A 24,818-nucleotide genomic window follows, 5' to 3' on the forward strand; every position below is an offset into this window, starting at 1 on the left:
CTGCTGTTATAATATTCCATCCATTCAGGAGATATGAGCATTCAAAGGAAAATTGTTAAAACACGCTGTCACATTTTTCCCTACTTGTATATGCAATTTAAGAGACGTTCGTAAGTGGTGAGAAAAAAAGGCAGTCGCGCGTTTTAACTCGTGTTTTCTCCATTACACCAGAAATAATTAACATACCCCCCTTTGACATGAGTACAAATGAGGCTACTTTAAAACGAAAAAAGGATTTACCTGGCCTTGCCGAATTAAGGGTAAGCTGGAGTGATGTGGATCTAGATTTTTCGCCCTTTCAAGAGAATGTTGGGAGTTGAATAGAAACGAATATTTTGTCTATCTTCATTCAAATAGCGTCAACAGAAGCGACGCGCTCTTGCAGATAAATTGCGTAATCTCTCCTCCTCTAATGCTTCCACTTCATCCAAATCTGTACCTCAAACCACGAAAGAAACATTATCCTCTAAGTCTAGCAGTACGTGTAGTATTATTAGCAAAAATAGACGGACTTTCCCTTCATTCAATTCTTTTCCTCGCCGTACGATGAGCATGCCTTCATGGAGAGGAGAGTCACATAATCCATTTACCTGTGAGAAACTGGTTGGTCAAAGCGGTGATGCAGTGAAAGGAGAGGGCTCGTTGCCACCCAAAAATCCATTTGAATTACTAGCCGATATTCCACTAAAACATGACGGTAGTTCACCATCCAGCCAATTGGTGGGAGAAGTCAGCGAGAAAGAGTCATCGATGTATGATGCACTAAGCGTAAGTAGTATAATGTGTGTATGTTTTTTATATCTTAGTTTAATGTTGGAGTTATATATATATAGCATTTAAAGCGCTCCTTGACGTATAGCGTAAATTCTATCGATGATCAGCGAGACGTGGGGGTTCCTCTCCTACTAGATATTAATGCTCACCCAGATATCAAAGAATCGCTGCTTGACAAGGGATCAGAGTCGGATGGCTCGCTATCTGGTGAAGAAGGCGATATCGACGACTACGATTATGATGATGCAAGTTTTGTTCCGAAGCGGCTCCGCGGACTTGAAGAGAAATTCTCACAGCTTAATCAAGAGACCAGTAGTACTGCAGACACGGATAATGGATTGGGTAAACTGGCAAAAGCAGGTCCAGAATCGGAGGAAGCGGAGGAAGAAGAAGAGGAGGGGGACGAGGACGAGGACGAGATGGGGGAGGAAAAACCCAAGCCAGACCTGGATGAAAGGCCAAGACTATTGCGGATGTTGCAAGATCCAGAGAAAAATCATACTCTATCAGGACTGGATATTGACAAGTTTTTAACTACAGGTAATAGTGCTCTTAGAATAAGCTTAGGGTAAATGGCGGGAGTCTTTTAATATATAATTTTTCTTAGATATTGAAAGCAACAAAAGAGAGGAAGGGGGCTTACCAAAGGATGTATGTTGGTTTATTTATTTCCATGAGGGATTTGATTTGAAGACTTACACTCATCAACCATAGCAGGGATCAGAGAAGCTTCCTTTCGATTGGACACTTAAAACCTTCTACATGTTCAGATCTTTCAGTTCATTTGCTTGGTGTGAAGACGGGCGGCTTCGGGGTATACGCGAGACGGATGGATTAGAAAAATTTATTAAGGGTGAACCCTTAAAACCAATATCCAAACTTCCAACGGCATCTATCCCTTTGTTCTCTGGCCTCATTTTTTATTTATCGAGTCTAACTCTGTTTTCACTTTCAGAATCCAACGCTAATACACCAACAAGAGTTTGAAAAATGCCTTTATCACTACGAATACCCCGCATCAGATCCCTCGCCTATGCACATTACATTGATGACACGGCTATTCGCAAGAAAGCACAATTTAAAACCGGAGGAAAAGGAAGAGATGGAGCATTATTTTAAGCTAGAGGAGGAATGGTAAACACCACCCTTTGTCATATTCTACATATTGGTAATCCCTTTCGTTTACTCTGATCCTTAGGCAGCAATCTTTTCAATCTCTCTACTGGTCATTGCGTAACCAAAAATGCCCGTATTTCTACTACATCAATCAGGAGTTTAGTGTGCTCTTCCTCTCTCCTGAAATGCAGCTGTCCCGAGAGCCGATGGCAATCCTCAACCGCTCCACAGTAGGACTGCGGCATGCGCTTGAACGCGAAGGTATGAATTAACGCATTGAAGTGTCTACTTAATTCCCGGAGAATGCCAGCTAAGGTGAAAAAAATAACTTACTAGGCATCGAGTTTAGTTTACCATTTCACAAACAAAAACATGAGCATATTCTGGATGAAGAAGCCTCACTGGATGAGGGAGAAGCCGAGAAGATTCGGGAGGACTTAGAGGAACTAGAATCACTTCAACGGAACTCAACGTCCGTATTAACTATACGCTTGCATATATCAATTGGAATCTCACGCGTTCCTTTTTTCTAGTTTATTCGGACAGTCCAGCAACAAGCATATTGACAACACTGAGCAATCCTTGCTCCATTTTCGGGGCCATCTCGCTGTGCATAGTCTTTTCAACTTTCTCTTTAATTGGCACGAGCTGCGGTCGGAAAACCGCGCTCGCGGCTGCCCAAAACTTATCTCGCCTTGCGCCTTCCTGAATGCGTCTCTTAAACGTGCCACGGTAGCGAATTGTTTTATGGATTCTTTAGCCTTCAGTATCCCTTAACCGTTCAATGCATTTCTGTCATTCAGATCGTAAAGAATAACAGTTTGAAAACTACCGGCAACGAAATCATATACCGGCTCGATATCCGTGGCATACTTCTTCCCTCCTCTCTCCACTACCTCGGGCGCCTTTTTTCAGTCTCACAGCGAAATGAGTGGTCATGTGGAGCTACTTCGGATGACCGTACATTGGGATTTAGGATGCCACCGGACGCTATACCCGAGGAACAAGCCAATCTAGAAGCGGATAGAACGCAAATGTATATCCCCGGAGTGGATGAGCTGTTGTTTGTGGACCACAGTATTCAGATTATGAAATGCAATGGGGGGAGATATTTTTGCTCTTAAGGGTTCTGTAAATTAAAATATTCATGCTGCGGTTTTGTCATCAAATTTTCTGTGCATAGCAGATTTGCCACATTGAAAACCCCGAGATTGTTTTGTTATTTTTTGGGGGGGCAAGATCTACTCTAGTGCGCATCATTCGATAATTGTAAACATCAAGGGTAACAATCAAAGCAATCATGAATAAACTGGAGCAGGAGGGCCAACCTTCGCGGCATAGGGCCAAGCGTGCTTGCGATCAGTGTCGGAAGAGAAAGATTAGGTGTAATGGGGGCCCGACTGCGTGTGACAAATGCATTTTGGCGAATTTAGAATGCAGCCATGACAACGTAGCACGCAAACGTGGCCCACCCAAGGGCTACATCCAAGCAGCGGAGTCACGTCTCACGCGGGTCATTACAGTCCTCGGTGACCTTTTGGATAAGAACAATCCCAAAGTACGCTCCCTGATCTCGGAGTTATCCGCTCCACTCGAAACAGCTTCCGGTGATATCATCCCGATCCGGACCTCTCAAGATGATCGTTCTTCAAATCGCTCCTCCTCCTCTCCAGAGCAGAATCTCATGAACTCCTCTTCCTCCATGGCTGGCGATCACCAAGAAGCGGACTCCAGCCTAGTTGCGCAGGATAAAGAAGGCCGAATGATAAAGCTGTCCGGCATAGAGAGCTTTCATGGTAGCGCAAGTGGCTTTTACCAACTACCCGAAAACTTGCCGCAGGTGGACGATTTTGATCCCCCCTGCAAAAAACTAGAGAGAATATATCAGCATCAGATAAACCCACACGAGATCATAGACCGAAGCCTTTCTGATCACCTCATCGACGTTTTCTTTCACCATTTCCATCCGGTGTTTCCCGTGCTAGACCGACCCAAATTCATGGAGAATCCCTACAAGGACATGTCGAATGCCGGCCTTCTGTTGTTGAATGTAATCTACGCGATTGCGGCAAGGGCCTCGGAGGATCCCCGACTAGAGGCCTTCGTCGACGCGGAAGAGCCCTTGATTACCGGAACCGTCTTCTTCAAACGGGCCAAGTATCTCTTGAGTCTAGAAAATGACATCTCGAGGCTCGTGACCATTCAAGCGCTACTGCTCTATTGCTTCTTCTATCCTGACCCGAAAAACTGGACCTATTCTGGAATTGTGAGTGGTTTCTATTGGATTATTTTTTCTGTGAGCCTATGTTGTGGGCACTAAATCCAGCTGTTCTTAATAGGCATTTCGGATGGCGGTTGATATTGGGTTGAATCGCCAGTTGCCCGACTTGAGCGGAGAGGAGATGCGAATCAGAAAGCGTGTTTTCTGGTGCGCCTTTTTACTGGATCGCCGAATCGCCGCGGCTTATGGTCGCTCCGTTTCCCTGGACGAGCAGGAATGTGATGTTCCTCATTTTAATGAGGATGACGAGGAGAAACCTTGGTCATCGGAGTTCTCCCGGATGTTCTCCATTCCACCGCCGAGCAAGCTATCGATCATTTCCAATTTCAGCCAAAACGTCCTCATATACGAGATCCTTGGCCGGATCCTACGGGCCCTGTATTCTCCCACTTCCCTTCGCAGCATCGTACTCAACCATAATCCCTACGCCGTCGTATCTTCATTGCAAAACTCATTGACCTCGTGGCTGGGCCAACTTCCGCCAAGGCTTCAGCTGCCTGCCGAGATTTTCAAAAAGTCTGCTTCAAAGTCGCCGCTGGATCCAATTATGTATGATATCCATATCACCTACAACACCTGTCTAATTCTGCTTCATCGGCCGTTCATTCCTACCCAGCCTTGGGACTCATCTAAGCCAAACTCGGCCAACATCGCCTCCTCACTCCAAACCTGTTACAATGCAGCGAACGCGATTTTGGAGCTGGCATATCAAAAGAGCGAAATGGGCTATGGGATATTCGAACCGCGGTTCTACGATCTCTATACTGCGACCGCGTTCAAACACAAGTATCGCCAGGTGCTTGGGATTTCATTCACAGAGCTGCGCGCCACCTGGGAGAAGATGCTTGAGGTGATTCGTTCGGCCGAGTACTGGAGCCCCGCCGCACGGAAGAGTCGCCTGTCTATTCAGCGATTTCTCCAGACAGATGAGTTCCTTGGAGCGGATACGAACAGGGACAACTCTGGGAACAAAGAAGCCTTTAAACAGTTACAAAATCCGACAGCCATGGACTCGATTTGCACGGCCGCTCTATCGTCAGGACAACCACCAGGTAAGGGCTCTTTTGTGTTGAGTAGTCCCACTCTCGATTGTGTATTTAATTACTCTCATATTCCTTGCTGATAGCATCCGAAACGGCCGGCGTACCCCATGCGCTGTCTGCCCTTTCTGCACAAGCGCCAACTATTCCGCAGCCCTTCACCCCTCTCGTTTCGTCAGAGCCAGCGTCTGTGAGTAATATGTTGGACGCTTTGCTATTTCAATCGTCACAGCAACCTCAGAGATTCTCTCTCCCGGCCCAAACGTCTATTGAGCCATCTCACTCTATCACGCCTATGATGGATGCACCACCCGCCTTGGATCTACCCTCCGAGAATACTATCAATCAATTGAATTTATTGCATTCTCTCTGGCTGCAGATGTCGGCCGCCCCACAGCCGATTTCCGATAATGCCTGTTTAACGTCCGAGTCCCGGATGCCTGTGGATGGAGAGGAACTCACAGGCTATTTTTAATTTAACCCATTGTAAATCCTTATGTCTCTTTGTTGCTTAGGCCAGGTAAACTCGTTCAACTGTACTATAACCACCTGTATAGTTTTATATTTATTTCCTCCTCCTTCCCCCTCCCCTCCCTCCCCTTTTTAAGCTGGATTGAAGATGAAATATAGTCTTTTATGTCTGAATTATCCATAATGACAAAACCGAAGTGTCTACTCTTATCTAGTGCAATAGGATGCCGAGCAGGGTGAAGATGGGATATCAATGTTGAAATTAAGGTCGCGATTTCACGACCTATAATGTCCCCGTGGCAAGGTACAAGTTGATCGCACACGCACTTTATGGGTAATGACCCGGTTTCATATTTAAGATGCAGTTTTGACAAAAATTACAAATATGTATAAATACAGTTAAAGTTTTCAACTATATATAGAGACAGAGTCAACCTCAAGTAAAAGCAATGAAAAAATCGTGGTAAATCTCCGACTAAGATTTGATCAACTCCTGCCTTCATTTTCATAGTCGTCGTTGAGGCATCCCATCTCCAACTCTTCCTCAAAGTCCTTTTGCTCTTCGGAAAATTCCAACGAGTCATGATCAGCGAGGATCATATGACCGTTGCGATCGATCGATAGTCGATGGCCGTTCATGGCTGACCTCTGCGCGTTCTGTCCACTTCGTTGCCAAAGTGTAATAAGGCCATGGGTGTAGAGAAAAGTGATAAATGCGAACGAGATAAGCACATTGCCATACGATGATACATCGATCATGATCCGCTCAAATGTTTGGACCTGCTCCTCCGTAGCACCCATGAACAAATAGCCCGAGAGGATCAGCAGCTAGATACGTACAAACATTAGGTCGAGGCGAAATCAGTGAGAATTCTTAATATACATACAAAACATGGCAAATGCTGGAACGGGTGTATTTTGTCCATCTCGCTGTTCTCGTTTACCACAAAGCAAACCTCGATGATACGTGAAATGGCGCCCGACATGAGCACGTACCCGAACAGGCTGTGGATTTTCAGGGAATACTGGCTGTGTTGTGCGTGGCCCACCATGCTATAGCCTGTAAAAAGGATCACCAAGGCCGGCACAACACTTCTCTTTCCGTTCCGCGAAAGGAATATGCCTACCATACCTCCCGTCCACCACAGGATGCCGAGCGAGGTGTCTAAACAGTACAAACATAAGCTCATCGTCTAACTTATGGATAGGCATTATCATACGCTGCATATCCCCATGGTTCCAGGGCTGGCCCCATCGATGTTCTGTAAATGCGTTAACAATCCCCCACTAGAATGGAAAAAGAGGCCACATTGAATTAGAAATTCTATCGAAAACTGGGTTGCTAACATCTCCTTACAAGCATAATGACCCAGCTGTCATACCACTCGGGAGACTTGTTCCTTCTTCGCAGCCATGGCCCACCAACGCGCAGAATTAAAATCATCACAATTCCATATGCGATAAAACTGCTTCCCATTATAAAATGAGCAAGGCATTGACCAAAGTGATCTGATGATATTCAAATAGCCTAGCATTTAGCGACTAGCCGATGGGATATATTAGGTGAAATTATACCTGCAAAGCAGAATCCAGTAGCAGCAATCACACCCAACACCATCTGAGCGTATCCAATGACCGGGAATGCTCTTCCGAGGACACCGTGTAGAAACACCACCATAGGGCGCAATTTTGCGTTGAGTCCACGATTCCAATGTAACTTCAAATATGTGCCCATAATTCCTTGTCCAATGACAAGGAATAGGATCCAACTAGCAAAAGAGGCATGGGCGACATGTGGAAATTGATGTCCGTGCGAATGCCCTACAAAGATGCCTAATAATGTGAGAGAAATCCCCACCAGTTGTAGTGGGACATGCCATCGAGAGCGGGTCAGCCCAAAGACCATGCCGATAGGAAAAATGAATCCCCATGCAATAATTTGAAGGGATATATGCGAGATCAAGATCCAATCCTAAGAGAAACGTATTAAAGAGCAGAAGGATGCCTCGTGGATAGTTTCTGTATATTCTACCGAGCCATTCTCTCCGGCCATCTCCATTTTATGATTCATATCGTCCATAGCGGTAATTAAGAAGCGACAAAGGCAGAAACGAAAAGAAAACAGATGTATTTCGAAGATCGATAAAATAGCATAAAACCCTGGAGCAAAATTTCACTGAAGGGGAGCAGGTTGAGGTTGGGCTGGAGCACAAATTGAAAAAAGCCATTTCAAAATAGGAGATTTAATTAACTTCACACTGATCAACCCGATCACTCAGCCGTTGTTCAATTTCGATAAATTAAAAGAGACTCTACTTTGAACTACAGGTCCCCACTCCCCCTAACAACAAACCGTATATCATTCCTCGTGCGATATAGGATTGAAAAGGGTGGCTATGATGTCGGTCAGCGTGATCATCATGCTGGGGCGTCCCAAGGAATCCAGCAGAAATGCGCGATGGACCTTCTTATCGAGAATTCTTCGAGACAAGTCGAGCAATGTCATGTTGGCATCCTGAATGCACAGCGACTTATCCAGGCAGTCAACTCCGTGCACCTTTTGTATAAACTCCTTGACCTACAAAAACAAATAGACAGAGAAATAATCCCAATTCAGTTAGCCCCATAGAGTGTCAAGACACAAGTGTGGACGTTGACTCAACTGGAGACAAGAAATGGATTGCATTCTCTTTGTTGAAACCTCTCAAGTCGGCACCACTGCATGAATGCAAAAGGAGTTAGTTTTCAGCACACTTCAATTCAGGCAACAGCAGAGATCGAGTTCACCTCACGTTCCCAGCGAACTTTCCATCTACGATCAATAAAATCAGATTCCAGTGGACACCATAGCCAAGAAGCCCAACCTACCATCATTTACGATAGCAATTGCGCTGCATTTATGGGTGAACATCGCCTTGAACGCTTGGAATGCTGACGTGCTCTCGTGGATGGTCACCATGGCGGTCGGATAATCTGCCTCGTAGTGTTCGGGGGAGCAACGCCCCATCGACACAAGTATGTCGATGGATGTGTCGAACACCCCGGACGGAAAAAGCTCCCTGTTCTCCAGGGCCCACTGTAGCACATCTATCTGTGTGAGCATTTGTGGGCCATTTCCCCCCAACACTAATATTTGATGATTTCCCTCGGCGAAGTATTGGAGAATGCCCTTTAGGTCTTCCTCTGCTCTCCGCGGCAAGAACCCCGCACTCTCGCTGGTGAAGCCCGTGAGAGAGCCAACTGGTCGCTCGAAAAACGCCGAACCTTCGCGGAGTATCTGGTGTATTTTCTTGTCGGGGCCGGAGGCGTGGTGCCGCTGAAGCTCGTCATGAAGCTCGTCGAAGAGCGGCTGGAAGACCGAAATGGTCACCAAATCCAGGACGCTAATGATCCCTAAGAAAGCGGTGGGGGCAGAGTGTACATGGATGGGGATAGCCTGGAGATTTTGCTAATGAAACGGCAGAAATGTAAGCCAAACACTATATCAAACGGATGAGCTTGCCGAGTCTTTACCTCTCGTAGTATCTCGAGCATTTTCTCCATAGTAGTGTTTTCTGACACCGCCACAAGGGTTGGCTTTTGGCCCTTGCTCTCACGCCAATCGAGAAGGGCGCTCACCTTCAGCTCCTTGAGATGGGAGCTCTTAGCTGTTGTTGAGACTTGAGTATTGGGCTGGGTTGTAGCTATGGGTTCCATTGCGATGAGGAAATATAGAGTACAATGAGACCGAGAAGCGAAATGAATCGCGAAAGAAATAAAAAAACTCTCGTGGGGGAATGATATAACCCCTTGCTTTTATTTGAAACCCCGCGATCAACACTTGCCACAAAGGTAGAACTGGATGAGAGTGCAAATTGAAATTTATATATACAGCAAAAGCCAGGAAGGATTTGAATCAAAAAAAAAAAAAAAAGACCAGGAAGGGTAAAATAGTACAAGAATGTGAAAGCAAAAAGTCCACAGCCATAGGATGCAATAGTGGCCAGTTGAAAGAAGAGAGAAATTACGGAATAGGTCTGAATCGGTTTTGGAATACATCCTCCTAGGTTAGCCTTACTATATATTAAAGTAAACCTAAATGTTCACCACGATAGGGATGAATCCTCGGGCGAATGCCATACACTATACTCCATGTGGCCGCGATATAAATCGCGAATGACTTTTCCATGAAGAATGGTCTGATATACAATAGGTTCTGCATGGCAGGGCGTAACACGACCGTACCAGATCCCGCGTTGGCCCTTTTGGGTATAAACAATCACATTCCCTGCGAATTTGTGCCCTAATAGCATCGCATAGATAGAAGTATATCCATTATGGAGTCCTCGTTAGCAAAATACGTCCTCATGTAATAAAAAACTCGTATTTCAAGGTACCTCCTATATGGCTCACCATGTATACAACAACGCCACGTTGTTCCTCAGCCATGTCGCACAACAGCCCTGCATCCTTCAAGTATCGGCTATTATCAAAACCAACGCAAAAGATTCCGTGGGAACTGAGAGTCTTCTCGAACTCATCCCGAAGAAAGGGTGCAGTGATTGCGCAACGCTTGTCTCTCTTACGATGAGAGCAGATGAGGATGATGGAGTCATACGGCAGTTTTCGCACGACGAATGGAGTGTCTGGGATCACCTCTGCATGCTCGCTCTTGTTAGCCTTCTTATTACCCCTTGTGCGCCCGTTAGAGACACCATTGGTGAAGTCGCTTGAATGAGAGTTTGTGCGCTCGCGAGTTTCTCGTCCATGCCTACGTGAATGCCCGTTCGTGTGGCCATTCGCATGGCCGTTGGAATAGCCATTGGAATGGCCATTAGAGTGCCCACTAGAGTAGCTATTAGAGCGGCTTCTCGATTGACCATAAGAGTGTCCATTAGGTTGACCGTTAGAATTGCCATTGGGATGCCGCTCGCTTTTCTGCTTCTCCAGGGACACATTTACTGAGTGTTCGCCACCACTACGTCTCTTACTTCTTTTCATGCTCTCTACTGTCGGCAGAGGTCGCGTCAGAAAAGTGTTATAGAAAAGCTCCGCATTCTGCGGGGTAACATTCGATATAAGAATATTGTCAGGCATCAATATCACATCGTGGGAGTCGGGGAGATCAGAGAAGAGGGTTAGCCGGCTAATATTTGTGAACATGATGTAGGCGTCCTGAGCCTTCTTTTCTTGGTTGTCCTCTTCAAAATCGATTTCGCTTCCTAAGCTAAATTTGTCCGACGTCCTCCTCGCTTTGTATTCTTTATCCACCCGAGACAGTTCCGCGGCCAAAGTGCCTTTATCCTGCTCTATGCGCTCCGCCCAATCCGTCTGTCCAGTCGTAATCATGACCTGGCGCACATAGGGTTTGACTGTGCCGGAGAGACGAGAAGAATGGTCAATGCGGAGAAAACCAGGATAGCGCGAGTGAATTAAGCAATGCTGTAGTTCAGGACAGGTACGACATGGGTCTTCCACGAGATCCTCAGGCAAAGGTGGCAGGTTTATGTAGCTGATCTCGTCAGATGTGGGTGTGGAATGCTGCCGCTCCTCATCTGGGGCGGGAGTGGATGGTCGAGAACTTGTAGGGGTAAGTGAGCCTAGTGTTGAAATTACGCTTTGGATAAAACCGCTCATTATATGCGATAGTCTAAAAAGAAATAGTCAAAATGCTAGAAAATGGATGCAATCTAGATTGAATTTGATCAATTGAAAAATGCATGAGTATATGAAGTGTGAGAAGCGAGGGTGAAAAAAAAATACGGAACTGTCAATTTTAAAAAAAAATAGATCGGCGTAGAAAATTGTGGCATAGCTATCTGATGATCATGCCATTTTTTTGATAATTCAATAGTTGCCGGTAAAAAGAAATAATCGTGACTGAATTTTTCGAATCTGCAGCAGTCGCCCTGTATTTTAATCCTGACCATGTCGTGTTACTTTCAATTGCTTTATTTGACTTTTGAATATATGAGAAAATGAGAAATGACTAAGAGCACTCAGTATACAACATGTAGAAATCAAACAAAAAAAAAAGGTGCAAAAACCGCATAAATGAACCATGAATTTAATTTCCCTTTAGCATATAGCAGGAATTCTCGGAGAAGGTACAACTAAGAGAACAGCTCTATTAAGATCTAGGAAATCTCAGATTTTTCGTAACATTTCTGCAGCCTGTCTCGCCTCTTCCACCACCACCCCTCCCTCCTTTTGCTCCCAGCTCGATGGCGGCTGCGACTTTTTCTCAACTTTCAGGGCGACACTTTTGCCCTTCAAACTCTCTATTTGGGTCGATTTGGATCTGGGCAATGACGTCAATACGCCAATATCGACTTCCTTTGCGGGGTTATCCATGCTTGCCGACTTTGGGAAACGATACTGATGAGGTTCAGGCCTTGGTTCCTTATAGCACTCTTCCATGACAAACGCTGCCAGTTCCGGATGATCCCAATAGCCCGTGTGCGCATGCAGAAGGCCCAGATATGGGTTGGCAAAAAAGGAGTAGGTATCTTGAAGAATGTAGTCGATTCTCCCGTTGGTATTAACTGAGTAGAGAAGCGCCTTGGCCCGAGCCTCTTTTTGTTCGGCCTGCGACTGGGTGCTAAGCGTGTCGAGCGAGTGCGTTTCGTTCGTCTTAGTGGAGCCGGGGGAAGGCTCAGGGGCAACTGCAGTAGAGGACCCAAAGGAGAATGGTGAGCGGAAAGAGGTTTTCACGGACTCGAACAGCGAAGAGGTAGAAAAGGAAATGTTGGTCTGGAAATTGTCGATGCTCTGCTGCAAGCCGGAAAATAGGCCTGGGCGGTTCTGGGTTGGAAGGGTAGCCGGCTTAAGTGAGGTAGCGTAGGAGCAGCAAACATGTGGCTCAATACTAAATTAATAATGAGGCTCATTGTTAGGTTCCCTTGGAGGAACCAAATACGGCGGAAGCATTCTTCGACGACTTACCGATATGCAATTGGATCGGACCGATGGAATACATTATAGAGATTATTGATCAACGCCGGCGAAACAATGGTACGCCCATCCTCTTTCCTCTTTGATGACGGCGAGAATTCAGAGCGCCCCACCAATGCCTGATTCCGAAGCAGCAGGTAGAACCCAATGGGTGATCCGAAGCTGAAAAAGTTATAGACGTCAAATTCAAAGGGGGTCTGATTTGGGTCATCCTGGCAGAGTGCATCAAAGACAAGGGCCGAGCCGAGAGAATGCGCAACTATACTCACTCGGCCACGTTTCTTGATAAAGTACGGGTGATGCTGTAGAAAAATGCGGTAAACCCGGTTACACTCACGTTTGAGCGACCGGATCATTTCATCGTGATATTGGGGTGTCATATAAAGCGGAACTAGAGGTGCAAATAGAAACAGTAAATAAACCATACTGTGTATCAACGGAGGTAGAAAAATAGAGAGAAAATAAAATGCTTACGATCAAGTAAGATATCGTTCATGATACTTCGGACAGCAGGAACATCCTCGAGTGTGATGCTTGAGAGCGTAGGAGTGTCTTCGGTGTAGTTGGACTCCGTTAAATCTTTCTCCTTTCCATTGTGCGAATCGCCAGAGCCAAATTTAATATGAGTACGCCAGTTAATGGGGAGCACCTGGAGTCCACGCCCAGGAACCAAATTGGACCCAGCAGGGACCGGAACCGCTTTGAGAAATTTTCGAAAGATATTAACGGCTGAAGTATAGAAAAGAATAAGGAAGAAAAATGAATTAACGCCAAGGATTGGATAAAAATGATGCTATTATTTACCGTATACGAAATTGAATGCCTCCAGCCTTTCGGTCAACTTTTGTCCCATCCCATGAACCACTACATTATTACAAAAGTTGAGAAAACGAGTACCACGACTTATCAAAGGGACAAGGTGAGCGTTTACCAAATACCAAATGATCAATCTCTCGAGGTTCTTCCTCGCTCCACTCGTTCCCGTATCCGCTCATCTGCCTCACAAGATATTGCCTTCGTTTTTCTTCTTCTTCGCTTTCTTTAGAAAGCTTCGCGTTGGCCTCGGGGGTATCCTCCACTCCACGAATTAAGTCCACCCACGGGCGCTTGTCTGACAACTTACTCTTGCCAGTAATGGGGTCAATGACGTCATCATCTCTACCCTTTCTCTTTTTCTCCTTCTCCTTCTCCCTCTCTTTCTCTTGTGCCTTTTTCTCGGTCTCTGCTTGCTTGTAGCCTCGGTATAAACGATTTGCTCCTAAATTGGTGCCGAATTTACTATAGAATAATTTGGACAGTTGGCCTGCAAAGCCCTCTCTTTAAAATAAAGGAAAGCTTGTCAATTAGTAAAGATTTATCACGTGTAACTCTAAAAGGAAACATACGGAAGCAGCCACATGATATCCTCTCCATAGAAGATGACAGATAATCCGCGAAAAGGACCTTCTAGCTGCCATAATGTTTCAGGTTTAATATCTGGAGTGGGTACTCTATGTTCAGGAGCTTGTTTGCTTGTTGATTTTTCCGACTCAGACGAAGGCGACCCTGTATCGTCACGTTCACCACCATTAGCTTCCTGACGCTGCTTCTGCTCCTCTTTCTCCTTCTCCAAACGCTTCTGGGCTTCCTTTAAAGAGCGGATTTGCTCGAGATGTTTACTACCAAAAGATATGGTCAAGATAAGCGATCCAGGTTTCAATTTGCCTCGAATAATGGCCGAGGCTATTTTTTTTTCCTTGTGTAGTTCAAGATTCCCTCTTACCAATATCCCTCTTCAATTTGCGCAGCTAAATCCTCCCGACATGGAACAGTTTTCCCCCATCCAATGGAGCAGTACCAAGTTGCACGTCTTACTTCGCAAATGGGTCCAGTCCCTAGAGTTAAATTAAATGGGTTTAGACATGGCAATGGAAACTCTATGGAATAAGAACACGCAATATACAGTAGATCGGCCATAGAATTCGTTTAGCGACATCCACCTGGAACAACAAATCCTCATTAACTGGAACCGTCGCTGCTTCCCCACTTTGAAATGCTCGCTCAAGAGCCTTGCTATCCCGGTCGGAGAATTGGATCCAAGTCCGCGCATCCTTGGTAGGATTAGGACTACTATTGGCGGCGGTAGACGGTTCAACGCTGTGATACCATTGGAATTCAAGTGGAGAATCTATGGAGGAAGGCATGTTTCAAGAACTGTGGGTAGAAAAGAAATGAAAGAATGAGCAAAATTATAAAAAAAAAAACCAAAAGGCATAAAAAAGAACGCCGTAGATAATTCGAGATTTAGCAGTATTGAAATTCCGAAAAGCAGTCACTCAGGGTAGTAGAGAGAATAACAGCAGAGTTGTAAAGAATGGATCGAAGACACAGAGGATCACCCCATGGCTGCCTTCAGAGATCATAAGAGTACCATTTTTGTAGGTAAGTTTGGCCACATCAATTGGCGAATATTATTGCGCAATCTCGTCGAACAGGCCGCCAATATTGAGTTACTTTTCTCGCATTTTTTACAGGTGGTCTTGATGAGCAGGTGAACGAACAGACACTCCATGCGGCCTTCTTACCTTTTGGCGAGATCATCACAGTGAATATGCCGCCTGATCCTTCGTCACGTAAAATTGCAAATCGCCGTTTTTTAACTTGTGGTTGCCGATCCGACTGAGGAAAATATATATTTCTATTCAACATAGATAACAAGCATCGTGGATTTGGCTTTATTGAATTTGAACATGCCGAGGATGCAAAAGCTGCTGTCGATAATATGCATCTCTCGGAATTGTTTGGGCGAACAATCAAGGTCAATTTGTCGCGCAATGTGAACGTAAGAGATGGGGCAGGGCCGCGAGCAAGTAAGTGTTGGACCTATTTTGCGGTTGGCTGGGGCTATATTCTAACGCACAACCCGACATCCCTTCTAGTTTGGTCAGAGGAGGCTTATATGGACAAGTATTCAAACATAAAAGCATCGGATGAAACAAACCAACCCAAGGAAAATCCAGCCAACGCGTCGACTGACAATGAAAGCAAACAAGACTAACTCTCCCCCTTTCTCTTATGTAATATACAAGATAATAAACTGTTCTGTTTGACCATGTGCATGGTTAAGGAAAAATTTTGTTTATTACTCATTTTATCCACTTCTAGCAAAGAGGATATATATTTTTTTAAATACATGTATGAGGTCTAAACGATAATGGACGTCTAAGGAGCAATACGTAACGAAGGGTGTTGATTTTCGAAGCGTCGGGACATTTAACCAGAGCCGCCGGAGAACTTCTTGCCGAACAAGATCATCTGCAGCTGGTCGTACCTATATTGCCAAAAAAAAAAACAATGCACGCAGAGTAAGCGTCTATAATTTATAACTTCACCAATCCGTAAATGCGATGTTTACCCAGCAAGCACACCAGCACCAGCAACAGCACGTAAGATGTTGGCGCCAGCACCCTTGAATAAAGACTTAGTTCCCTCCTGAGCGACAATTTGCTGGAAGGCCTGGAGGGACGACTTGTACTTGACGGCCTCACCCGAAGTCATCATCATACGACGACGGACGGTGTCAATAGGGTACGAAGCGAGACCAGCACCGATCGTGATACCCCAGCCGAGAAGGAAGGAGGCAAGGAAGTTGTCCTGGAGGGGACCGACGAGAACGACAGGCTTGAGCGAGTCGTACATACCGAAGTACAAACCACGGTACACAATGATACCAACGCAGGAAATGTTGAATCCACGGTACAAGCCAAGGATACCGTCAGTCTTCAAAGTCTTGCGGTACACATCAATGAGACCATTGAACTGGCGCTCACCACCCTTTTTGGCGGCCTTGGCGTCATTCGCGAGACGAGTACGTGCGTAGTCGAGCGAGTAAACGAAGGTGAGCGAGGCAGCACCGGCAGCACCACCGGAGGCAAGATTACCGGCGAACCACTTCCAGTAACCATCCCTGTCCTTCTTGTAGCCGAACATGCGCTTGAAGTGATCCTATCGTAGATGAATGCAACGAACATGTAAAATTAATTCGCGCCAAATAATACACCCATGATGAATTATGTACCTTGAAGGCAAAATTCAAAGCCTGTGTGGGGAAGTAACGGATGACGTTGGCCAAATTGCCACGCCAGAGAGAGTACACTCCCTCCTCCTTGATGGTGCGAGAAAAGCATTCGCCAATGCCCTTATACGGGGTGCTAAGGCGGCCCTGCTTAATCATCTCATCCTGGTTCTGAATAAGCAGCTTAACACGCTCGATAGGAGCAGCGGCAGTCTTGGAAACGGCAGCCGACACACCACCCATCATAAAGTCGATGGCGAATGACTTGGCGTCTTTTTGTCCCGACATTTTTTTAGGCAAACTGAAGAATGGGGAGAAGGATGGAGAAAGAAGTGGAGAGAGAGAGGGGAAAAATCAGGGATGGGGAGGAGTTTGTTTACAATCTTCCGAAAATTTTGTGTACCGAAAAATGATTGGCTAAAGATTTATTCAAGATAGACCGGCGATTGCTGAGTAGGAAAAATCCGTTAAGAGTTGTGGAACTAACACAACAAGTGCTCAGAAGCACATCAATAATGCAACATCATCTAGTTCCGCCTAACCACCTCTAACCATAACAAAGAAGTTGGCTTTCACCGGGATCCACAGAATAATATGGATCTCAAACCAGACACCCTTATCATCTCTTTTTTTTTTCTTTATTGAATAAGAAGCTGTCAGACTTCGCATCCGCCCTCGCCAGGTGCTTGGAAATGAACACCGGCAAGTTCATCAATGAAAGAGCAACTGGTTTTCACCAGAGAGCCCTTTCCGCTTCCCTTTACGGGCAGTGCGATACCTCTCATCGACCAGCTTAAACTGTGTGTCTCTGTTGGAAAACAAAGACGAAGGTTAACAACTGTATACAGATCCTGTAAAGTACAGTCGATGAGAGACAAACAAAACAGCGAGCTCTCCTTTTTTATAACCAAATGTGTGGTGAAACTCAGAGCGACAATATGGGATCAAGTATTTTCAGAATTTTTTATTTGTGCTGAAGTATTTCCCGGGCTCTACCCTCGGAGTTCCTATTGCGTGCTTTTCACTCCGCTTGCGTTTCTGCAGGCTGCTAGGAGTGTATCCAGTTTGAGACAAAATGCCTGCATACATGCTATGCTTTCAAAAAACCCTCGTCACTTCTTTTATTTGACCATGGCTCACAAAAATATTAAAGAGTGGATGGATTTCTGACTGTTTAGTTTCTTTTGACATCATTCCTGACTAGTTGCAAGAGTTGAAATAGAGTTCTTGCATTGGATATAAAAAGCATGTTTGCTTAAGCGAAAATAGGTGGTTAGGGCATATTATGCCCTTAGTTTGCTCAACATTCTGGAAATCATAGGGGCAGTGGAAATATCAATCCCCTTTCATGCTGATGGTGTGATGCTATTGAAAAATCAAAGGCAATGTACTTATCTTGAGGCGCAGCAAAATAATGCGAACTTAAGGCTGCCTTGCACATCGAAACCGAATATCTTACGATTAAAATTAAAAGCAGCCTCTTCTCCAACTCACTCGGTAAAGCTATCCTATTCCCTCTACACCACAGGATAATGTTCTTCTCGGCGCTGAGACACCCTTCAACCCGTGTATTTCCTCATCATGTTCACCGATGTTTAATTCAACCTCGACGCTCATTCGCCACCACTACCTCCGGTAAACCACAACACACCGAACGCAACTGGCAGTGGTGGAGAGACTGGACAGTGCGGATGGCAGTATTTGCTGTAACTGGATCCAGCTCGCTCTATGTTACTCGGCCAATTCTCAAGAACGTTTTAGGAGTTGAAGGTAATTTTGAATCTTTCTTTGATGCTTATTGCTTTCTCTCTGTCCTAAGTAAGATTGACCTCTATTTGGAAAATTGCTATATAGGTTCATGGCGTGATGGCCCCAATTCTTTCCGTGCTGCATATGTTGTAACCACCATTCCTGTCTACTCTGCAATGCTCTTTGCATTCGGGGCACTGGCAGGACAGCGCGTTTTTTTTACGGCTACCTTGGCACGGATGTGGGGTCGTCTCTTACCGAAGGCTTTGTCAAGAAGATTTGTAAAATAACATTGCTTTTGTAATATAAGTGATTTCTGCATATCTATCTTTTGGATCGTGTTTTGATGTTTTTTTTAGCATTGGCAACAACCAAACTGAAATAGAAACATCGGGTTAAATACACTCACAGAAAAAAAAAAACTGCCTACACTATAAAGATATAGATGAATAAAAAATGGCTTTCTATAAAGTGGATGGTTCATGCATATGCCGCTTTTCCGTAAAACCATAAGCTAATGGAAGGAAAAATAGAGGACACTACTACTGCCGTTTCCTTCTTATATAGTGATGATATTGAGCATGCAAGAATCGACTCCACCAGGGGTACGTGAACCCTACTACACATATTATGGTAACAGCAATACATTGCTTCCAAAAGAACATTAATCCTTCGGGTCGCTCGAGGTCGGGAAAGTGCGTAAAGTTGGTCCCGTATACACCAGCCAAGAATGTACCTAAATGGAGGAAGGGGCATTCCATGAGCCACCCTTATAAGCCTATTTAGCAGCAACCACTTACAGGGTAGGAAGAGCATGTTAAGATAGCTCAGTATTCTCATGCTCTCGTTTGTTTGATATGATATCGTGTTAAATATCTACTCAGTAAAAATTTTCAATCCGTCAATATATGAAAATCGAAACTCGGCAAGATGTAATAGGGAACATACAAGGTTTATCAAATTATCGGCCACTTTACTCAGTGTCTCCAAATTCTCCACCACTGAGGATATGTGATCGTGCACATCGAGGAACAAGTAAGAGAGCCTCGTGTTTCCATCCTTATGGCTTTCATTACGACCCCCATTAAGGTGAGCGGTATAATCGCGTAGTGATTGAACAATGGCGATAATGGGGGTTAGTGTACGCTTTAGTATCATGAGCTCAGAATTGATCAGGTGCAGTTCACGTGTGTAGCTGGTGAGAAAAATATAGAGTCATTAACATGGGGTGATCAGTATAAGATCAAGAGCATTGCTCTACCTCATTTCCGGCTGGATCATAATACTGCTCTCAAGTTCGGTGACCTGATCGCGATACTTATCAACAATCGGTATGGAATGATCCACGATGGCATCGATAATTGCTTGCATCTGCATCCAACAAAAATAACATGAGCAGAGGCCTAAATTATTTGATTTTAGAAGTTCCTACCAAGAAGATTGGATCATTTGAGGTACGGAGAAGTGTTTTGCTCTGCTTTAAGCGTGTAATAAGCGGCATAGTAACCGGGTCTCCGGAGTATTGGAAAAAGGTGATTAGAGTATTTTCTAATGATTCAAATTCAAAGTTGAATATCTAGGAAAAGGATAAGTCAAACGAGGTATTTACCCTTCAGCTGGACAAATATCGAGCACTGCTCCAGCTCTATATGCATCTTATTAGCCCGAACATTATACGCTTTGGCCAAGTTAGTTTTGGGGGCATTTTTGTAATGTAATAAGGAAGTACGACATGATGGAGTGCAGCGATTAGATTGCACTGCGTGGTTCTCTGTCGAGGGGTCACTGTTTTGATAGCTGACTTCGGCTCCGTTCTGGTCACCGGTCTTCAAACTGTCTGCTTCCTGTAAAATAGAGTTGAAAATTTATAGTTCTAATACTAATTCTCGTTGATTTAATTACAATAATTCGGTAAGCTTACCAGCAAATGAAGCTGGAGACACGCGAAGATGGAATTCGTATAATAGTCGACCTTGGTACCTGTAGGTAAGTGGTTAATATTGGCGCCATATTTAACAATGTATTATTGAAATAAAGTGGTTACGCTGAGGGATATGGAGTAGATCCTCGACGGACAAAGGGTGAAGATCTGCGTGTAGACCCCAATCAGTAAGTAGGTTGACTATTAATATGTAAAATAAACAGCATACCATATCGAATAGCAAGCGTTTTTATTACGTCCCAACTTAAACCATCGACCTATTCGTTCATTATTAGCTATTATTTAACAAAAGCGGTAGCCAATAAGTCAACCCACGTTTATCCATCTGACTTTGGCCCACGTAGGCATCTGCAAAGTGAAAATGAAACATTATATAAATTAGCTCCGTAAAAATGAGCTAACATTAGCAGGAAAGCAACCTTGCCGGCAATTATCCGAGGAAGTGTCTCATTGGTGGCCGTTTTGTTTACAATAATATGCTCTATGTATTCAAGAAGTGAGAAATAATCTATGTGGCTATCTGACAGATTGTCTTCACCTTCACAATAGTCCACAATCTGAATTGCACAGTCGCAGTGAACTGCTTCAAACCGCCCATCCATGCTATGAACATCTACACCTGGTTCATTGCCCGGTGCCCAATCAATAAATGCTATAATATCACAAGACATATATTAGTACCGGCTGTTCTCCGTTTTGGTGGGCGTTCCAAATGTACCATTCAAATTATTCGTCTTTTTTAGATCTACGACATATCCTACTAAATCTTTAAATCGCTTCGCAGGGGCTGATGTCGAGCTACGTTGTGGAGTGATCCTTTGAGGGGATGACGAAATGCCTAGCTCGGCATCCGCACTCGAATTAGTTTGTCTATCCATTTTCTGCTGCTATAGTGGTGGCAGTTAAGTAGTCAATATATTAGTTAAGTCCAATCGCGGAGTGAAATTTTTTCGAAATTCCATTTTTATCTCCCGCTCCTGAATCCGATCGTTTTCAAAATCCAAAATGGAGTTTTGGAAATTTGCATTCTAGATTCTACTTCAGGGATATAACTTTATAAGATTTGCCTTCCTCGCCCCCGTATTCCAAGAAAAAAAAAATACAAAATATAAAAAGAATATAGATATCGAATATAATTAAATAGAAATATGCAGCAATAATGCAACATCGGAGTAGTAGTTAAATTGTCCAAAATGAAGAGGAAACCATGGTTAACTGGGAAAAGCGAAGACCAACACTATATTACAAAAAGAAAGCTTCCTTCACCGCCTCGCTAGAGTGAACTATTAGCAGAGACATGCTCCAGCTCCAGGACTGCTCCCTTTTCGGAATCAAGTTCGTCGGCCGTTGACATCGTGGAGGTGATGGATAAGCTTTTGCGAGGAAGTAGATCGCCGTGTGGATATTTGTTGGACAGTTTTGCGGCCACGATCCGCATCGCCTCCTCGATGGTCAAGTGCACCGAATCATGCTCCGCCTCCACACTTAAGAAAGGCTCTCTTCGGTCATCATCGTTTCCTTCGTCTTGGACAATCAGCTGGATTGGACGCGTAATGCCCGCAAGCTCGAGCACACGTAAAACACTCTGCTGTACACTGACGAAATGCAGCTCGAAAGTGGACTCGTCCACGCCCGCGTATTCGGCCATATCTCTCCTCAGATCAAAAAGGGCTTGAAGCCCCGAGGAATCAAGGTTGTTCACCGCGGCGAAATCAAGGATAACGGCTCGAAGTGGGGGATAACCTCCGCCTGCTTCCAAGGCGATGGGATCGCGCTTGGCTCGTAGTTTTTTCACCTTAACCGCAGTGTCATCGGACCAATGGAGCTTTGGGGGTGCGTCCGACGAAGGGTCAGTATGGCACTTCACCTCGTCCATGATGCATTGGCACACGTGTTCCACATTCGGAAAGATGAGGGCCTCTTGAAGCCGAAAGAGGAGTACACCTGGAGCCGGAGGATTTGTCTGATAGCGCTTGTTATCGTAGTTGACGTAGATCCCAGTATTGACAATGCGATCCGAACCGCTGTCTGACTGGCGAGTCTGAAGCTCGGCGAGAACATGGACCTGGGGTCTAGCAATCCGCACTAAAAGCACTATCAGAGAGAACGAAATGGCTGAAATGACACCCCATTCGAGACTCACAAACAGAGTGACGAGGAAGGCAATGATGCATGAAAAGAAATCCAGCGCTACAAAGAACCATGTATAAAGGTCAGGATTAAAGAGTACAGCCAACCATGAAACACGGATACGTACGATTGACCCTCCATAGCTGCACAAATACGCCTGGCTTTGCGACAAGCCCGGTCACTGCGAGGATGATGACCGCCGCCAGAGTAGCATTCGGTATATAGTAGAACAATGGGGTGAGGAAGAGCAACGAAAATATCACAATAGCTCCGGATATTAGATTGGAGAGCGGTGACATGACCCCAGAGTTTGCGTTCACAGCGGATCGCGAGAAAGAGCCGGTAGCAGTGTACGCTCCGAAGAACGAGCCCGCAATATTTGCCATCCCAATGGTCATGAGCTCTTGATTAGGGTTAATGACGTATTTAAATCTGCGCGCTATGATAGATCCAACCCTATGGTTAGCGCCCAACAAGCTATTTTCAACCAATGCGTCAACACTTTTTAACACTTACCACATGCTTTGGCAATGGCGATGTGTTCCAGCACTGCAGCCAAAGCGGACAGGATGGCCGCTGGAAGGACACCAATGATCAAGCTCGAGCTCAATGCTGGTAAACTCGGCTGAGGTAGGCCTTTGGGTACATCTTTTATGATAGATATTGGGCTAGTGTCACGTCCGATGTTCACCAAATAGGTAATGACGGTGAATATGATGACGCAAATGGCATTGCGACTGATGCCTACAAAGTTGATTAGAAAATGTCGCTTGCCCCAGAACTTCTGAACCAATTGGAGCGCAAGGAGGACTGCCATGGATGACAGACCAATGACGCAGTCAGGCCAAATGGCATTAGGGAGCCCTTTCAAGGTATGTATGATTATGAGGTACACAGCATCTATTGAGCTAACCCCACTAACGCCAAGTAAAGCCGGGAGCTGAGAAACCATGATGATTATGGCTGCGCCTAGTGAGTTGAAATGTTGGTGTGAATTAAAAAAAAAAAAACAAAAGCACGGCTGAAACTCACCAGAAGTATATCCAGTCAAAACAGAGTATGGAAAAAAATCTAGTAGAATTCCAAGTCTAAAAAAACCGAGGCCGAATGTAATTATGCCTAGAGAAGAAATCCAATGTCATCGAGGGTGGGGCCCTGAGGTCTCAAGTTCTAAAGTATTACCTGCCATGAAGGCGATAGAAGTGGCTATTACATGGGAGGGAATATCGAGCGAAGCTAACGAGACCACAGCCTGACCGGTCATTAGCGAGAGAACAGCAGTGGGGCCAACCTAGCGATACAAATAAGTTTATCAGTTATATTATCTAATCCTTCTAACTAGTCTTGAAACCTACAGTAACATCCTTCGAGGTACCAAGAAAAATATATAATAGTACACCGAGGAAGGAGGAATAGAGTCCATAGACAACAGGCAATTGGGCAATCTTCGCGTAAGCTAAAGATTGCGGTACCAGCACAAGGGCAACTAGATGTTATTGTAGGAAGTCATAATCAGCGATCAATTCTCGACCCGGATGCACCAATAATCTGTTTTGCGGGATGAAATTATTAAAAAAAAGATAAAACATACTTGTTACACCAGCAATTATGTCTCCAGCGATAAATTTGCGGCTATAGCGGGGCAACCAATGAATGACGGGAAACATATCGAGCAATGCCTGCGGAATGGCAGAGGGTAACTGTTTACACCATTGTAGAGTGGTGTCAACAACGATAGTTGTGGTACTTCTTGCGGGCATAAGAGAGGAAAAAGGATGTTTGCTCAAACGTAGGTGTAGATCGAAGAGTAAGGGAAGGAGAACAAAACTAAGAGGAAGAAGAACCCCGAAAGAAATGAAGGTGTAATGAGGGAGAAAGCAAAAATAAGACCATAGTGTTAACTAGGATGCTTATTTGAAGCAGACTTGGATTACATAAATGGCTAGACTTGCGGCAAGTTAAGATTGTTTTAATTACGGAATCTGGGCGAATTCTCACAAAACATCAAAGTCCCTCCTTCGGACTGTTCCATCCAGAAAAATTGCAGCGCAGTTCTATAAATAACCATCGATGTTTGCACTTATCACCGGTGTATGTATTGCAGTGTGCTTCTAGACTGGCCCTTGCATGGGAGTAGCCATATTGGACTTTTCTGTCATTTGTGGTGCCGGATTCTCTAGGTTGGGTGCAGCGGACTGGCAGGTGGTGTGTTAGGAAAGAATGGTACAGAGTTTCAGGGTCTTAGGCACAGCTCATAATAGGACTTCCATTTTGGGAAATCGGATCTTAGGCCAATTTTGCCATAGGCTCTAACTCGCTTTAAGTTTC

General features: G+C 44.9%; 11 protein-coding genes across 11 annotated transcripts; 4 read left to right on the top strand and 7 right to left on the bottom strand.

Annotated features, from left to right (window-relative positions):
• Positions 1-197: 197 nt before the first annotated feature.
• Positions 198-3,014, top strand: VTP21DRAFT_8495 (uncharacterized protein; the record flags this gene model as incomplete). The annotated part of the gene is made up of 10 exons (XM_069399351.1): positions 198-260; positions 358-768; positions 834-1,314; positions 1,382-1,425; positions 1,489-1,662; positions 1,730-1,908; positions 1,973-2,151; positions 2,227-2,362; positions 2,424-2,622; positions 2,694-3,014. The coding sequence occupies 10 exons, from the start codon at positions 198-200 to the stop codon at positions 3,012-3,014; spliced, it is 2,187 nt and encodes a 728-aa protein (XP_069254777.1).
• Positions 3,015-3,190: 176 nt separating this feature from the next.
• VTP21DRAFT_8496 (uncharacterized protein) lies at positions 3,191-5,686 on the top strand (the record flags this gene model as incomplete). Its single annotated transcript, XM_069399352.1, has 3 exons — positions 3,191-4,156; positions 4,230-5,223; positions 5,298-5,686. The coding sequence occupies 3 exons, from the start codon at positions 3,191-3,193 to the stop codon at positions 5,684-5,686; spliced, it is 2,349 nt and encodes a 782-aa protein (XP_069254778.1).
• Positions 5,687-6,168: 482 nt separating this feature from the next.
• Positions 6,169-7,762, bottom strand: VTP21DRAFT_8497 (uncharacterized protein; the record flags this gene model as incomplete). Its single annotated transcript, XM_069399353.1, has 6 exons — positions 6,169-6,510; positions 6,570-6,847; positions 6,903-6,969; positions 7,040-7,191; positions 7,258-7,654; positions 7,715-7,762. The coding sequence occupies 6 exons, from the start codon at positions 7,760-7,762 to the stop codon at positions 6,169-6,171; spliced, it is 1,284 nt and encodes a 427-aa protein (XP_069254779.1).
• Positions 7,763-8,041: 279 nt separating this feature from the next.
• On the bottom strand, positions 8,042-9,378 carry VTP21DRAFT_8498 (uncharacterized protein; the record flags this gene model as incomplete). Its single annotated transcript, XM_069399354.1, has 5 exons — positions 8,042-8,260; positions 8,325-8,400; positions 8,470-8,494; positions 8,551-9,130; positions 9,196-9,378. 5 exons carry the CDS (start codon positions 9,376-9,378, stop codon positions 8,042-8,044), a joined length of 1,083 nt encoding a protein of 360 aa, XP_069254780.1.
• Positions 9,379-9,764: 386 nt separating this feature from the next.
• Positions 9,765-11,298, bottom strand: VTP21DRAFT_8499 (uncharacterized protein; the record flags this gene model as incomplete). The annotated part of the gene is made up of 2 exons (XM_069399355.1): positions 9,765-9,964; positions 10,059-11,298. 2 exons carry the CDS (start codon positions 11,296-11,298, stop codon positions 9,765-9,767), a joined length of 1,440 nt encoding a protein of 479 aa, XP_069254781.1.
• Positions 11,299-11,808: 510 nt separating this feature from the next.
• Positions 11,809-14,798, bottom strand: VTP21DRAFT_8500 (uncharacterized protein; the record flags this gene model as incomplete). The annotated part of the gene is made up of 8 exons (XM_069399358.1): positions 11,809-12,529; positions 12,607-13,006; positions 13,090-13,344; positions 13,420-13,479; positions 13,547-13,932; positions 14,001-14,273; positions 14,378-14,489; positions 14,558-14,798. 8 exons carry the CDS (start codon positions 14,796-14,798, stop codon positions 11,809-11,811), a joined length of 2,448 nt encoding a protein of 815 aa, XP_069254782.1.
• A 198-nt stretch (positions 14,799-14,996) lies between these two features.
• VTP21DRAFT_8501 (uncharacterized protein) lies at positions 14,997-15,652 on the top strand (the record flags this gene model as incomplete). The annotated part of the gene is made up of 4 exons (XM_069399359.1): positions 14,997-15,036; positions 15,129-15,227; positions 15,306-15,464; positions 15,534-15,652. 4 exons carry the CDS (start codon positions 14,997-14,999, stop codon positions 15,650-15,652), a joined length of 417 nt encoding a protein of 138 aa, XP_069254783.1.
• Positions 15,653-15,867: 215 nt separating this feature from the next.
• VTP21DRAFT_8502 (uncharacterized protein) lies at positions 15,868-16,957 on the bottom strand (the record flags this gene model as incomplete). Its single annotated transcript, XM_069399360.1, has 3 exons — positions 15,868-15,925; positions 16,010-16,599; positions 16,673-16,957. The coding sequence occupies 3 exons, from the start codon at positions 16,955-16,957 to the stop codon at positions 15,868-15,870; spliced, it is 933 nt and encodes a 310-aa protein (XP_069254784.1).
• A 1,244-nt stretch (positions 16,958-18,201) lies between these two features.
• On the top strand, positions 18,202-18,708 carry VTP21DRAFT_8503 (uncharacterized protein; the record flags this gene model as incomplete). Its single annotated transcript, XM_069399361.1, has 2 exons — positions 18,202-18,439; positions 18,524-18,708. 2 exons carry the CDS (start codon positions 18,202-18,204, stop codon positions 18,706-18,708), a joined length of 423 nt encoding a protein of 140 aa, XP_069254785.1.
• A 252-nt stretch (positions 18,709-18,960) lies between these two features.
• On the bottom strand, positions 18,961-21,238 carry VTP21DRAFT_8504 (uncharacterized protein; the record flags this gene model as incomplete). Its single annotated transcript, XM_069399362.1, has 13 exons — positions 18,961-19,154; positions 19,219-19,294; positions 19,367-19,613; positions 19,680-19,789; positions 19,851-19,966; positions 20,028-20,262; positions 20,340-20,398; positions 20,463-20,507; positions 20,569-20,617; positions 20,676-20,708; positions 20,780-20,841; positions 20,899-21,012; positions 21,079-21,238. The coding sequence occupies 13 exons, from the start codon at positions 21,236-21,238 to the stop codon at positions 18,961-18,963; spliced, it is 1,500 nt and encodes a 499-aa protein (XP_069254786.1).
• Positions 21,239-21,633: 395 nt separating this feature from the next.
• Positions 21,634-24,250, bottom strand: VTP21DRAFT_8505 (uncharacterized protein; the record flags this gene model as incomplete). Its single annotated transcript, XM_069399363.1, has 7 exons — positions 21,634-22,550; positions 22,618-22,929; positions 23,007-23,459; positions 23,523-23,609; positions 23,673-23,781; positions 23,846-23,976; positions 24,082-24,250. The coding sequence occupies 7 exons, from the start codon at positions 24,248-24,250 to the stop codon at positions 21,634-21,636; spliced, it is 2,178 nt and encodes a 725-aa protein (XP_069254787.1).
• Between the last annotated feature and the right edge of the window lie 568 nt (positions 24,251-24,818).

The sequence above is a fragment of the Calcarisporiella thermophila genome, assembly GCF_041956535.1.
Source record: "Calcarisporiella thermophila strain CBS 279.70 unplaced genomic scaffold VTP21scaffold_4, whole genome shotgun sequence".
In the NCBI taxonomy this organism is placed as follows: domain Eukaryota; kingdom Fungi; phylum Calcarisporiellomycota; class Calcarisporiellomycetes; order Calcarisporiellales; family Calcarisporiellaceae; genus Calcarisporiella; species Calcarisporiella thermophila.